The 17,128-nt window shown below is 33.7% G+C and overlaps 1 protein-coding gene across 2 annotated transcripts in view; it reads right to left on the bottom strand.

Moving 5' to 3' along the window:
• Positions 1-350: 350 nt before the first annotated feature.
• Positions 351-17,128, bottom strand: part of LOC135201857 (TBC1 domain family member 2B-like) — a 641,388-nt gene continuing 624,610 nt past the window's right edge. Inside the window, exons 17-19 of one of the 2 annotated variants that reach the window (XR_010311621.1) lie at positions 6,224-6,301; positions 5,548-5,880; positions 351-2,985 (exon numbers count right to left, since the gene is read on the bottom strand). Coding sequence is in view for 1 of the 2 variants with exons in the window: in XM_064231151.1 (XP_064087221.1) it covers positions 5,626-5,880; positions 6,224-6,301 (333 nt within the window). In the remaining variant the exon portion in view is untranslated. Of the gene's footprint in view, positions 5,881-6,223; positions 6,302-17,128 lie in introns of both variants that reach the window. The other variant, XM_064231151.1, reaches the window with a different exon arrangement.

Here is a 17,128-nt window from a genome sequence, read left to right on the forward strand (position 1 = left end):
AATGATCGGTATCATCATCATCGCCATACGTATTATTCAGAGCTGCGAAGTGTATTCTGATCATCTGCATCATGTATGCATCTGCCTAGAAGTCGAAGAGGAAGACCTATTTTCTCGAAACTAAAAAGCTTGCCCTTAAATTAAAGATGAAGGAAAGAGCAACTTTCATTTTGGCAGCAGTTGACAACTTGAAATCTGTCATTGGTAAAAATGAAGTAGGAATTTTTTTCTAGGTTAACTTGTTTTGACTAACTTCTGGCATTTGATCATTTATTTTTTTCATTTGTTGAAATAGGTTTTGATGAAAATGACTAGTAAAAGTGATTAACAGAGAAGCAGATGTGTTTGAGAGAGAGAGAGAGAGAGAGAGAGAGAGAGAGAGAGAGAGAGAGAGAGAGAGAGAGAGAGAGAGAGAGAGAGAGTCATTCGATCTAAACTTTTCAAGAAACTGTCATGTCATGTTGAATTTTTTTTATCATTTCTTTTTAAGAAATTGTAATTTCATATCAAATTTTGAATTATCATCAGTTCTTTTTTATTGCAGAATAAATTCATATGAAAACGATTACATAGTGACTGTGCCGGACAAAAAAACTGACAGGCGCTTCTAGTGAAGACACGCATGATCCACTAGTCCCCGAAACCTCAAATGGTTCACAAAGCCTTCCTTTAGCAGAAGAACCCTTCATGGAGGATGAGATACAGGAGTTTGGTTTCTTGGCAGAGGATAAGTAGAGGAAATTCCATCCAAAATGTTTTTTAAAGGAAATGACTGTATCGTTCAGTACACTTGCACCCAATGGTGCAATTGTTTACGTATGGGAGTTTTCACCTTCCTGTGTGTAATTTTAAAATTTTTCAAGTTATCAAAACCTTTTTAATATCTTATTTATCCATAAGAACAATTCCATATTAGAAAAAATTACAGTATAGTACATAGAAAGTATTGAAAATAGGTAGTATAAAAAAGTTTGACTGGGTAAGTTGCTGTTTGCACCGACCCTAATGGAACTTTCCCATACGGTATGTTTCAAAATCTGCAAATTTCCAATTCTGCGAGGCCGTGGATCAACCAAGTTCTCGCATAATTGGGGACCGTACTGTACTTAAAATCATTGGGAATAATAGTAATTTTTTCTTACAAGTAAAATGCTTACTAATCCTTTAAGACTGCTTTACATTTTTAATGACTTCCTTCCACCTTTTTAGTACATTATCAGTTAAGCAAACCACGTCTACTTTTTAGTCCAATGAAAAAATTGTTTATGAGGGTACAATTATCACCAAAGTTTAGGGAAAAATTAACAGTAATTCAGAATAAAATTGGCAAAAAATTTCCTTTGTGGATAAATTCTACTTTGGTATGATTACTTTCAATACCACTGTATTGAAATTGACACTGCAATAATATGTCTTATTGCCGAAAAAAATAGCTGAAGAAGTTTTGTTCAACGGACACATTAATGCTATTCACATGTTCGATAGGTATGTATTGTACATCTCAAGGGCCATATAATCACATAGTGTCCATTACATCTACAAAAAATGTGCACATGCTCGACTTTTCCTGGCTTCTAAGAAATTTAAGCAATATAAATGCACCTGAAATTATTCTGCTGAGATACTAGTACAGTACTATATGGATCTGACATTTATCGTCACAGCTACAAGAGTTTGCAGTGGCTTGGCTATACTCATACAAATGCAAAAACCTTACACATAAATTAAGCTTGTTTAGTAAACATCAAAGTCAACATTCCAATTCATTTTTATTAAATGAATTTCAAAATGGCATGAATGAATAAGGTGACGGTGAAATATCACTAGAAACTATAAGCAATAATGTTACACTAAAATATGAATCTCTCATATGGTATGGAAACAAAATTAAACATTTCTTTTGCAAGATTGGCTAAGGATTGTACCTGGTTAGTATCCTATATGAAAAATAGTATTTCCATTTTTTCTTGTCTTTTATTTTTCATCAAGGGAACAAAGCAAAGAACAATTTTAAAACCTCAAGATCAATATGGTGCTTGAAAGTGCAAAACGGTAGAGAATAAAAATGACTACTACTCTAATTTTATGAATTACTGCAGATGAGTTTATGAGAGCTAATCTGCATTGTCAATAAATGGATGAGAAAATATTCTATGTTAGCTCTCTTATATTAAAACTACTAATCTAGACTTTAATACTCTAATACCTGATAAGAAAAAAATTCCTATGGATCAAGTCAAATGGAAAATAGGCCACAAACACTGTGAAGTAAAGAATACTGTACCCTACTAAGCACTTATTTTACTATATTGTGGTAACATAATAAATATGTACCTTACCTTAGGTATTGGATAAGTACCTGAACTTAGTAATTTACCTTTAAAATATTCATGCTGCATTAACATACATTTACTGCAAAGCTTAAAAAAAATCTGTCTAATCTCATTTGAAGTAGAAATAATGATAATTGCATATATGAGACAATTACTAAATTTTCATTTAATATAAAATAAAGTAATTGAATTTAATTTCATAATCTCGCATGATTTAGGAGTAGTACAAATTGAGTCAATTTTCATTTCATCTTATACGATTTAGAAATACAGTGGTCCCCCCCCCTGTATTCATGGGGGGTCTGTGCCAGACCCCACCCCCCCAAATGTTTAGAATCCGCGAATAGTTGGAACCCCTATAAAAAAAAAAAGACTGAAAACAGCCTATTTTGGTAGGTAAAACTCGAGAAAAACCCACTAAACATTTTCATACCTGGTTTTTTTAACATTTTTATCACAAAAGTGCATTTTATGATGAAATTGATTAAAAAGTCCAAGAATTTGTGGATATTTTCCATACAAAAATATCACGAATAGGCAAATTCCCACGAATAATGAGTAGATATGGTCCAGAGAGAAATCCGCGAATCTGTGAGTCTACGAATCCGGAGAACGCGAATACAGGGGCCCCACTGTATTTACATAATGGTAACTGGAAATGGGTGAAAAAATTAATCAATTTTCATTTAATATAAAATAAACTAATTAAATTTAATTTTTATCATAATTCAACAAAATAATTTACAATGTGTAGAACACAGTACGTACTATAACACTTCTCAAAACTGCAAACTCCACATACCATTATCAATTTTTCATTACTAATGGCATGATAAACGCAAATTTAGGCAAGGCACTGTTATTCACCATAAGCACCGCCTATCACATTTGCTTTTTGGAAAATAGTCTAATCCATCATAAAAGTGAGAGCCTAACAATACCTAAGTAATCAAAGTATAGTCCACAAGGACATGAAAACCTTGAGATTCTGCATTACAGTATGACACTGAAATTGCAGAAAATGTTTTGAATGCAAAAACTACTATCAGAATTTTAGTAGCCAACCATACCTCCAAAGGTTAGTTATCATCACTGTACATTACATATGGTTAAAGTTACCATACATGTTAGTTAATACTATATAAGCACTAACTTGCCCCTAATCAAACTCCTAGGAAAATAACATATTTTGTATTGAAAAAAATGTCTAAGATAATGTAGCATTCTACATGTCAACTGGAGAAAGTTGTGATAAAATTCTTGAAAAAAAAACTAAAATACTGTAGATCCATTGACAAACTTACACAAGCCTCATGTTTTAAACATTTCAAACTTCAAACATGGGAGATTAACTGTAACAGTTGAATGATGCCTAGGCACTGCTAACAACGAATAATAAAAAAGAGGAATGACAACAGACATTTGTCTATTATAGTTTTGGAGTCTTAATATCATGGGGTAATATCAAATATGTCCGCAATTTGCGGTTGCTAAAATCACTGTACGTACAACATATAAAAGTTTAGATCATTCAGGTTGATATTTGGTTACGGTATTTGTTTTTGGTAACAACATGAGCAATTAGAACTTGAAATATTAGGCCACATGAGAGAGAGAGAGAGAGAGAGAGAGAGAGAGAGAGAACACATTTCCAAATGTAAAAATAAGAAAAGTAGCTATTTCACACTCATTACACTAGCATTTTGAAAATACACACACATGCTATCTACTCAAGTATATGATGGGGCTGATGTAGATTCTGAGGGTTAATGGGTAAGGGGACTAAATGGTATAATTCTTCTACACTGTCTGGTTACATAGGTTAAAAACCTAAAAACCTAAAAAATACATACTAGGTAAAGAAAAATCCTCCCAATGATTTACAGAGAAATCTCTGGAAGATATGGCAATAACCTTGGGTTTTCCTACCAACACAGTAATAGTGTATGAATATATTTTCATCTACTAAAATTTCCCCCCTAAGCTTATTGTTTATCCTCAAACCCACATTCATTGTTAATCACATGAACAAATGCAAAAATCATGAACATCATGCTACTGGGTTTCAGCTTACATTCCTTATCAATTCTGTTTTTCAACAAAATCTAACAAACACAATTCTAAAAAGAATTTGATCATCTACTTAAAGGGATCAGCAAGTTGTTTTCCTATAAAGGTAAAAATAACCTAAAGCTGGCATGGTTACAAATGACAAAATAATCGAAAACCTATTCTTCACGGGTGTTCACAGACCTGTATCTACCCATGTTACTGAGCTCAAGTACCCTCCTAAATGTAGACTTAAAATATATTGCTAAGTATTAATGGAATGAAGGATATATCATATACACAGTACTGTTAACACTGGGAATATATAGGCTTGACTGGTAAAATCTGCACAATAAGAGCAACATAATAATACGTACATGAAAAGGTGTATAATACATCTTTAAGTTAACATGTTATCTACTATTTGCTAATGAAAATTAACTAACCAAATACAATAGTATAAACATCACACGAATAATTTTCAGACAAATAACCTAAACCTGGCATGGTTACAAATGACAATATAATCGATAACCTACTCCTCATGGGTGTTCACAGACCTGTATCTACCCATTCATGTTACTGAGCTCTTGTACACTCCTAAATGAAGACTCAAAATATATTGCTAGGTATTAATGGAATGAGGGATATATCATATACACACAGTACTGTTAACACTAGGAATATATTGGCTTGACTGGTAAAATCTACACCACAAGAGCAACATAATAACAGATACAGGAAAAGGTGCATAATACATCTTCAAGTTGATGTGTTATCTGTTACTTGCCAATGAAAATTAACTAACCAAAAACAAAAGCATAAACATCACCTGAAATACTTTTCTGACAAATTTTACAACAAACACAAGTTGCAGACAGTGTGCGGCTTTTCAACCCATAATTTGCTTCTTGTGCTAAAACTGTTTTGGTGCTAATCTTGAGCAAAAGTAAGTAAACTACTTATCAGACTATTAGAAAAAATGTAGGTTTGTGATGGATCCTACATATATATGACAAAGAAATCAACTGCACTTGAAGCTTATAATACAACTGTGCAATGATTTATGAATATAAAAAGTACTCAAATATACATTCTGATTATAGAAGGTAACAATATATAAATATATATTACAAATGCTCTTAAAAAGAAACAAAGAACATACCTCCAGTTTCAAAAGCTATCTTGGTCCAATCTTCATCTTATGAAAATCAACCTCCAAAGACTGTAATACAGTATAATACTAAATATGAGTGACTTCCTCTTGAGGCATTTCTTCATTGGGATCTTGCAACTGCAAATTGTGCAGATCAGTTTCCACTGCCGAAGTAGAAGTATCCAATGGTCCTTTCTGAGTTCCTCCTGCATCTTCATCACCTTCATCCCCAGATGTGGGTGGGGAATTTATCTGAGGACTGCTGACTGGGACTTCGACTGAAGACTTCTTTTTTGCAAGATGATAACTCCTTCGAACAGCTTCCACTTCCTCCAATTCAGCCTAAGGATGTGAGTGGCATTAGACATGACTCTTCACAAATTCCATGATATTCACATTGACGGGTAATACGATTAATTTTATATTGATCTAAATTAGTATTAATGCATATACGTGCATATATACACACACATAAACACATAAATATGAGTAAATGCTTGCATTACAAAAATCCCATAAATCAATTAAGAGCCTGGCCAACCTCCAAGAATTTCCTTTGAGACAGATTCCTTTTGGAAATTGATGACTAGCTTTTTTCAGAATTCATAGAGCCCATGCCACTGATTAGACATTAAATTAAAATTATAAATAAAGAAATTATGCAACAACTTGCCATACCACTTACTTTGACAATCTTGGTGTGGTGAGATCTTCTGTTCCTGAGGTACTTCATGGATAGAGGATTGACCCAATGGAAAGCAGCCTGAAATGGATGAAGTGATAACAATAAATAATGCAACCTTTCAACCTCATGGCAGCAAAATAAATGCATTTTACGTATTTTTTTCCAATAGATCCTTATTTTCTTAGAAATCATGTATTAGTAGTAAATGAAGAAAAAGTAAACAGGCATATATATATATATATATATATATATATATATATATATATATATATATATATATATATATATATATATATATATAGAGAGAGAGTAGAGAGAGAGAGAGAGAGAGAGACTGCTGTCTCTCTCTTCAGATAGGTAATGAATGAGAAAGGTTACATAAAAGGCGGTATTTATACCAAGAGATCCATCCACAGGTAGCCGTTTCACTAGGTCACCCCCACTGATAATTTCTCTTTAATCTTCTTAAGTGTTGGTTGAAGGAAGATTTTATCTATGATTTCTGAATCTCAGGTGTCCTTTGAGATGTTCATTACCTGTCTTTGTTTAATCAAGGCAGGCTCTATCATCTGGCTTTTGTGCCGACATTTGCTACTATAAATTATATCTGACAATTCCTGTTTATTCTGTAGTTATGGTTATTTATTTGGTTAACAATAGCTGAGCTCTGTTTTCCATACCTAACTGACTGTTTATGTTGTATTGATCTCTGGGGAAGTGATTTTCCTTTAAAACCGATGTAAGATAGGTCGCAGTCCAGGCATGGGATTTTGTATGCTACTGTGTCTTTGGGGGTTGTCTTTCGTTGGATGTTAATTAGGGATTTAGCTAGGGTATTTGGGTAGGTAATGGGAAAAGGGATAGTTTTTCCGAGGGGGTCAGTATAAAATTTTGTTTGCTTTATGATCCAAGGGGGCAAGCAGTTGAAGACAAAGGCGGGGTCAAATGGGAGATCGGAGAATTGTGGAAGTGAATGCTGAGGTGCCCCTCGTGATTTGTGAACTTATACAAATTATTAACTAATGCCCATAGAATAAGTAAAACTCTAAGTCCCAGTTAGAAACTTATGAAAGTTACAAGTTTGTATTGTTAAGATAGCTGTCATCTAAGCATGATAAGTTGAATGCAAAGAATAACACAATCAAGCTAGACTTTTCCTGATAAGTGAAATCCCAGGCAAAACCAATTAAAGTTTAAAGAATTGTTCTCCTGTTCCCCATTACATACGCATACACACAAACACACACACACACACACACACATATATATATATATATATATATATATATATATATATATATATATATATATATATATGTGTGTGTGTGTGTGTGTGTGTGTATGTGTGTGGTGTGTGTGTGTGCATTATACGTACATATAAGAGATTTAGATCATCTTTTTAACCGGAGTGAAGCAAGATCCTTAGTCCCGTATAGTAACAGAGAAATATCATTGAATCTTGTTTCATCATGTCAAATAATGGAAGTGTTCTAAATTTAAGTCTTGATTTGTTTAAAGGTGATTACTTCATAATTAAAAAAAAAAATTGTTGATAAACATAAGCAACAAAATTAATATATTCAGTTTTATACAAATTTTTGAATTTGGATGGCTAAGCTTCCGTATCCCTTACAGTTAAATCTATGGTTTTAGTTTGTGACCACGTGGTCCTGGATTATCTCTTTGATTTCTACCCATTTGACAATTACCTATCTGGTATTCTTGATCCTTTTGTTTACCTGGTAACTTTCTTTCCGACTGTATTTCATTTGTGACCCGATGATGCCTGATTAAACAGGAGAAAGCAATTGGTACTGACCTTCTGCCTGTTATTTTCCTGTGGTATTTGCTTTTATATTTAATAAATAAATAAATAAATATATACATATATATATATGTATGTATGCATACTAGCTGACCAACCCAGCAATGCCTGGGAAAACTGAATCCCTTCCCTGTTAAGATAGTTGCTTCAGTTACATTATCCAGCATATTTTAATTTTTATATTTCACCACTTCTCAACTCCATTCCTATTGGGGCTGAACTTGGATTTAATGGGCATTTTAGTGTCTCTATTCTGCCTAGTGACCTAAAACAAAACTATGGATTGGTCACTAATATCTGTCATTTTTGACAATTTCTTTTTTACTCCTTCTCACCCCCTTCCTACTGGGGCTGAACTTGGTCACAAGGGAATCAGGATTCTCACTTTCATCTCAGCGACCTAAAAAACTATGAATTAGACACTAATATCTGTAGTTTTCAGTTATTTTTACATGTCACCCATTTCCCAGGCCACCCTTCTTCCCTTCCTATAGTGGCTGAGCTTAAAATTAAAGGACATGGGAGTGCCAGTATTCTCTCAGAAATCTTGAAAACTATAAATTAGACACTAATATCTGTTGTTTTCAGTTATTTTTACATTTCATCCACTTTCCACCCCTTCTCATCCCTTTCCTATTGGGGATGGACTTACATTTAAAGGGCATTGGGAGTGTCACTATTCATCTCAGCAACATCGAAAACTATGGATTAGACACTAATATCTGCAGTTTTTGCTTATTTTTACTTGTCACCTCCTTCCCACCCCTATTTACCTTCTCCCCCCCATCAGGACTGAACTTGAACTTGAAGGCCATTATTAGTGTCACTATTTTTCTCAGCAACTTTGAAAACTATGGATCAGACACTAATATCTGTTGTTTGGGGCAATTTTTACATTTCACCCCTTCCCCACACCCTCTCCGGTTTGATAATGACATATATAAAATCTCACCAAATCGGTCAAGAAATGTGGATCTGTATAGCATTCATACAAAGACATTTTCCAGTATAAGTATGTATGTATGTATGTTATATATGTTTGTTTATATATTATATATATATATATATATATATATATATATATATATATATATATATATATATTAAAAGGAGCAGATTGCAGGAAAACAAAGCAGATTCCATGATGAATTAGAGCTAGGTTTAAGAAGGGCATGAGGCAAAACACCTCATCAAACAAGATTTGCCAAGAACATATATATATATATATATATATATATATATATATATATATATATATATAATATATATATATTCATACATACATGCATACATACAAGCGTGACCCTTAGTTACATCATCACGGACATCTATAAATGAAATTATCAGCCTTTAGCGGGCTGTCAAAACAATAAGAAAATATATGAAAACAAATGCACTATATTATACTTAAAACTTAAAAAATAATTATAGTCATGGAATTAAAATCACCTAAAAATGAATTAGGCACTAGATAAAATCCCAGATGCATAAAATCGTTTGCACTAAATCACACAAATTACACATATAAGAAGTTTTTTTTAAAAAAACTGCAATATAAAAACGAAAAGGGTAAAAAAAAAATAAGTAAAATAATAGAAACATTTGCGGGACAAACACTAACCTTTCAAAGCAAGAGTAAATCATACACAAAAAATCCACACAAACCCACAAACCAAAGAACCGAAAATATAAACAACCAAAATGGGCAATAAACAATGGAACAGCCGTAGTTTGGTGATGAAGAGAAGGAACTTTCGATTTGATATTTAGGCTCTCAAGTACTTAATAGGTGTTTTTACGGTTGTAGGCATGGTTTCTGGTGTTAGACAATTCCGGGCCGGACATTCTGCAATATGGGAATCGGTTCTTACCTTGTTTTCCTGTGGGAAAACGGAAAAATTGCTCCTATTTTTCGCTTGTATATTAATATATTCTATATATATATATAATTTTATATATATCTATATATATATATATATATATATATATATATATATATAATATATATGTGTGTGTGTGTGTGTGTATGATCACCTTTACAGCGTTTCCAAAAGGTGCTAAGCTTTCAGTTCTCGGCAAATCTTGTTTGAGGAGGTGATTTGCCTCATGCCCTTCTTAAACCTAGCTCTAATTCATCAAGTCATAATTCACTGCTTGTATCAACAGGGTAGCAGTGTATATATTAAGAAGTAGCAAAATAACTTTTGATAAACGAAAAAAGTTATCTGCACCAGATTAGGCCGAAAATAGTCACTTGATATGATAATTGCCGTGGCCTAGACCGTGGTTGTAAGAACAATGAGTTCGATGTCAACGATGGCGGCCAAGTTCCGGTCAAGATATAGAGAATAAAGGAGTTTCAGTATGATCTCGATATAAAGGCGCTTCAGTATCGAAACACTTCATCTTACGGATGAGAATTTTAATGGGGTCTTAGCAGAGATCTCGAATAAGGCCTACAACTTCGATGACAAATATTTTCATTAATTCAACTACGGCCTCCATCATAAACATAGATTTTGAACTCATAATAAACAACAAGGCGTGAAGTTTAGGAATAGCGATACGGCATTCTCGTATTTCGTGCTAAATTACAAAAAATCACAGCATTCTTGAAGAAGCGGTTGGTGTTAGGAAATAGTAACATACGTAAGAGTAGTAGTACAGAAAAAGAAATCGTCAGACAGATCAAGTGTGTCACACATCAACAAAACCAACTCAGCGTTTACGTAGGCTTTCCTGGAGGAATAAAAATCCTAAGTTTAGCTTTAAGGGCAAGAAAGGTGTGACCGGAGGTGTAAAATTATTTACAACAACAACCAGATGTAAGCTCCGTCGTTACCTTAGGTACAAACAATAAAATTGATTTATACTATCAATTAAGACGAAAATAACTCTAATAATAAGTTACTGAAATAAGCAAATTTAAGATGGGGAGGAGGATCGGAAGATCTAAGATAAAAAGAGAGTCAGAGAGGGGAATAAGAGATGCGAGGGATTACTCTTTACAGGGGCGGTGTTTGATTGAATAAGCTATAGATGTGCAATTGGAAACTACTGAGTAAGAGGAAAAACACAGCAATTTTCTGTCGTAGTATAATTTCGAAGGGCATAAAGCAAATGTGATATCAAAAACGCGCATTTAAACAGTTAATGAGAGCATAGTGAAACAACGACGAAAGATAATAATAATAATAATAATAATAATAATAATAATAATAATAATAATAATAATAAAAAAGTTTAAAGGCCCTGGACGACACAGACACAAACCAGACACTGAAGATTCGATGCCTACGAACACACAAATCATCAATACCAATAATAGCCAACTGCCATCGAAACTAATCTGAAACCGAGTTACGCGAAGAAAAAGTGAACCTCGAATTCTGGAGGAGGAGGAGGAGGAGACTGGCGGATGGCGAGTGTTGAAACGGACGCACTCACGACGCAAGAGCGCCTGGAGAGGATGCAGTCTAAGTGCAGCTGAGGAAGTTGCCAAAGAAGATCTAAGGGAAGCGGCGGGCACGCACTGCCTACTTTACTTATACTTGACTTAAACAGGTATATATATATGTATACACACACACACACACACACACACACAATGGAAATGTACACAAGAAAAACGGGTTTCACAGAAATAAATTTCTGACATTAGGGCCGAGATCCCCGGCCTTTCAAGTGAGGGTCCAGGCACTTGGCAATTCCTCCACGCAAGTCATAGAAGAAGTCGGAACCTAAGTATACTCCGCACCTGCGGTTTTTCCCGGGCATGCGCCTAGCGCCCAACATACCAACGAAGATTATACCCAACTGCCCGACCCGTGAGAGGGTATCGCGTAAATGAACACATGAGAAAGTGTTTAGTTAAAATAAATGTCTGACTTACGATAAAAGTGAGATGTCTGAAAGTGAAACACGTAACCAAGAACTCTATAAGCAAAACTGAGAGAGAGAAGAGAGAGAGAGAGAGAGAGAGAGAGAGAGAGAAGAGAGAGAGTCAAAAGTTTGTTTAACAAGATATAAAAGTTTTAATAATGCAACAAAGATAAGACTATGATCTCAAAAGAGATCAGTTTGCAAGTTCCATAAACGTATTTTGACGTAACATTAGTAGGTGTTAGTAGCGCCATGGAACACACGTATGGAAATTATTGCATAGCACAAGTTCATGAAAGTTATAACGTTTGTTTGTTTGTTTGTATGTATGGCGCTTTTACGTTGCAAGGAACCAGTGGTTTTTCAGCAACGGGACCAACGGCTTTACATGAATTCCGAACCACGTCGAGAGTGAACTTCTATTATCAGAAATACACATCTCTAACCCCTCAGTGGAATACCGGAGAATGAAACTTGTGGCCACCGAGGTGGCGAGCCAAGACCATACCGATCCACGCCCACTTGAGGACCTTCTTATATGAATATATATATATATATATATATATATATATATATATATAATATATATAGATATATTCTATATCTATATCTATAACCTATATATATATATATATATATATATATATATATATATATATATAAGCGAATACCACGGAGAATGACGGAATGACGGGCAGAAATTCGTAACGAGCGCTTTAGCCTTTTATTGCGGTACTGTCGGGGCACAAATGAAATGCATTTGGAAAGAAAGTTAGAAGGTAAAATCAAAGACCAAGAATACCAGATGGTTAATTGTCAAATGGGTAAAAATCTAAGAGATAATCGAGGATGATCCGAGATCACACGGTCACAAACTAAACCCATAGATTTAACCATACAAAAATGGAAGCTTAGCCATACAAAGTCCAAAAATATGTATAAAACTGAATATATTAATTTTGTTGCTTATATTTATCTACATCTTTAATTATGAAGGCATCGAGTTTAAACAAACCTAGACTTCAATTTAGAACACTTCCATTATTTGACTTGATGAAACAAGATTCAATGATATTCCTTTTAACTGTGTCGCTACACGAGACTAAGGATCTTGCTTCACTCCAGTTAATAGGATGATCTAAATCTCTCATATGTACGAATAATGCATTCGATATTTGGCCAAATATTGGTGTTGCTTGATTCGTTGTGAATGTGATTTTCCAGTTTGTTCGCAATATATTTTATCACACTTTTTACAAGAATTTCAATATTAGTAGCCAGAAACATCTTTAGGAGAATTTTTTATTACTAAACTCCTAACATTGAAATGAATGAAAAAAAAATTGTGTTAAAAAGCTTTAAAATTCTAGGAATTTATAAAAACCGTTCACATTATAGTAATTTGAGAATGTTATGCTTACTAAATTCAAGTTTGTCAGTTAAATAAAATATTTTCCAAGCTCTTTTCCATGTTACATCTACAAAAGTCCTTGGATATATAAGTTTCAAGGCAATATCATAAATAGTTTTGTTCTCAGCATCAATAAACTGCGGGCTACAAATACGCAGAGCCCTTAAGAACATCCCAGAAAAAAAAACAGAGAACTTAACATTTTGTTGGTGATGGTGATTGGAATAATAATAAACAAAAGAGGCAATGTTACTTGATTTTCCAAAGACTGAAAAGCTGAAATTTCTATCATTTCTATGGACTGTTAAAAAAAATTACAATTACAATATCATTCTTCCTCTACAGTAAATTTTATGGAAGGTACTTAATTATTTAGTTTAATAATCAGAAATTCCTAGAGATTTTTGTGAAATGGCCAAATACAGAAAATATCATCCACATACCTAAACCAAATGACTTATTGTGGCAAAATTCTTGGTAAGAATTTTGTCTAAAAAAATTCCAAGTTTATATTGCTAAGGACAGGACTTTTGTTAAAAAAAATTCACCATTATAAACAAAATGAATAGTTTAAATATGAGTTTTATATCAATATGGTTATTTTTTATGTCGTCTCTTTATTATTAACAAGAGTGCCAGTAGATAATTTACTTGAATTTTTGGAGGAAGAATTAGAAAGTTATGATATTCCTTTAACTGACGCAAACCTCATTAGTCTTATATGGTTATGTATTAAAGAGAGTAAATTTTGTTTTAATGGTGCAATTTTTGTACAAAGCTTCGGCATCTGGGTATCAGTTTCCATACAGGGTGTAAAGTTCCAACCCAGAACCATCTAATATTAGGAATCCTGGAAATTTTGTACAAATAATATAAATTATAAGAATTTCAAGATATTATCATCAAGTTCATATATTAAAATCTCTAGCTATAAAGAAACTAGATCCCACCTTAAACAACCAATCTCGTTTACTTTCGGTGCATTTTCCATACAGCAACCGAATGTCGTTAAGACAATGTCTTTTGTAACAACTCTCTGACTTTATTAATTTTTTTTTGAGTAATTTATATTTCAAGGTTGTATCTTGCTTTGTTTTGCTTAATTCAATGTGTTTTGCGTGCAAAAAAAAATTTATCTTGTATTGTTTATCAGTTTTTTTTATCTTTCACTTCAGCCTGGATGATGAGGTATTGTTCTCAAAATGTCGCAGTAGGAATAAAGAGACTTATGTTTAATGCTGTCTTTTTCTATGCCTTCCGGTTTATATATATATATATATATATATATATATATATATATATATATATATATATATATATAACTTGAGCGCGTCAGTTTCCTTATGCATCTTACTCACTCATCCATCCCTATGGAACACGACACCCAACTCTGGTATCAATTTCTCTAGACGACTACATAAGTCACACGACGACTTCCTGAATACACGAAGTCAGTAAAATATATGCACAGTAAGTCTCACCAATCCAGATCGACGGCGCACTGAAGTATATGACAGAAAGCTCAGTTTACGTAAAATCGGCCGACGTCATCAATCGGACAAAATACCGTTCTAATTTTTGGGTGCCTTCAGGTCAAAAGGGCCAAACCTGATTTCTGTCAACGCTTGCGGTGGGCTGAGGACACTGTGTCAGGGACCTGTTCCAGTGTGTGAGCGTACGTGTACGTTTGTGTTCGCCCATAACAGGGCGTGTAGATACGCACATACTAGTATGATGTCTATACGAAAGCTCGTGTATTTTAGGAAGAATTTTGTCTCATTTAATGACACAGGCAATTAATTCATTCATCACAGTACATTGTCATTATACATCTCGAACAATACAATAATTTCCGCTTCATTACTCAATGATATCGAGTATATGGGAGCCCGCATGTATAACACAATACCTCACTTTAGTAACATGTAAAATACCAATTTTTAGTGTAAAATACCAAAGATTCATCTAGATTTAACGGCAAGGCTGAATCACTGCAATAACGGGCCTTGTAGCCTGATCCAGGGAAACTCACTCTCTCTCTCTCTCTCTCTCTCTCTCTCTCTCTCTCTCTCTCGGAAGTCATTCGATAGCCATAACCCTACCATCCACACACACATTCTCCAAATATGGATAAACTAAAAGGCAGATAGGCGCTGTTCCCATCGAGGAGCTGGAAAAGACCGTTCACGTTCGTTGTCGTTCAAATCGTTTCACAATCAAAGTTTTTTTTTTTTTTTTCTTTCTTTCTTTACTGAGAGTGAAAAGTTGTATTCTCAAACTTTACCCCAGGAGAAATATCACCAGCCTTATGACAATATTTAGCGATGATTTATTCTTTTGAAAATTATTGTAATACCAATGTGTCACTAATATCAATATGTGAAAAAATTACGTAATTATATGATACTTAATGTAACTCGTAATCTCCCTAGAATTGACATAAAATGGCAATAAATGAATGATTACAATACTCACGCCGTAATAAACTAAAAAATATTTATAAAAAGAAAAGACTATGTACAGTGACTAAACTTGAGTTCATTTAATAGAGCAAACTGCGATGAAAAGTAGATAAACAGTAAGATAAATATAAAATGACAATGTGAAAACCTATGAACATAGTACATGAAAAGCCCATTAGTGCATTTGAAAAATATCTGATGCCCACGACCTGAAAAGCAAAAATATTAAAGCAGAGAGAGAGAGAGAGAGAGAGAGAGAGAGAGAGAGAGAGAGAGAGAGAGAGAGAGAGAGAGAGAGAGAGAGAGAGAGACTTAAATAAGTTTCCTTAAAATTAACATGACTAAGAACCCGGAGTTATTTGAAAAGAACTACAAAAACCGGTTATTGGTTCTAAACAGCACACAAGCTGATTCTGGTTCCTCTTCAGAATTTTTTTTTTTTTTTTTTTTTTTTTTATTGTAATCAATATGTTTCATACTTTCCCGAAAACTCGTTATTTCCAGCACCTCGTGCGTATCAGGAATGGAGAAATTACTCTTTGTAAATCTTATATTTAACGATAAAAATAAATACGAGCAGATTGATATTAATTACCACGTGCATAGAACGACTATCATTTCAATATATTAAAAAAAATTACCTAAACTGTGTAAATGTTCAGATTAAATCGTTCCCTTTAATTGCTCTTCAACAGAACCAAACTGGATAAGATGTTTACCATAAAGAAATACAGAAGCAAGAGGAAGTTACTTGGTTAAAAGATTACCAACATGACTGTTAGCCCTGGAAATGTTTTAGTCTGAGTAAAATGGAAGAAGAGTGGACCCTTACGATCTGATTCAAATCTAATTTCAATGGTCAGTTGAGATAAGGTATTCCTGGATAAGGTTTTTTTCTTTTGTATTGTTTTGCATATTATGCTAACAATTTTTGTAGACTGCAGCCTATGAACATGGGTGTGCCAGACTGACTTTGGCCTAATGCCAAGACTTAAGTTACTAATAGGTTACCAATTTTAAGACGAATTCCACGTAAGCCTGCTGGTTAAGTATGCCACCTTTCAAATGACTTTTTCCGTTTAATTGGTTGGGTCTCTTCATCTGTGCAATGCTCTTGCAACCTAGCAAGTATCTTCCTTCCTAAAAGCTTCCCTCATTCATGGAACATGTCAAATGTTCTTCTGTGTTAGGCAAAGACGTTCAAGTGTCAAGAAAATACAAAGTATTACACTTTCTGTAATAAGAAATTGTACAAATTATTATAAAAACTCGTTAAGAGCAGAACAAAACGGCAGTAACTTTTTCACATATCTGATAACATCTCA

The sequence above is a fragment of the Macrobrachium nipponense genome, chromosome 28 (genome assembly GCF_015104395.2).
Source record: "Macrobrachium nipponense isolate FS-2020 chromosome 28, ASM1510439v2, whole genome shotgun sequence".
Taxonomy (NCBI): domain Eukaryota; kingdom Metazoa; phylum Arthropoda; class Malacostraca; order Decapoda; family Palaemonidae; genus Macrobrachium; species Macrobrachium nipponense.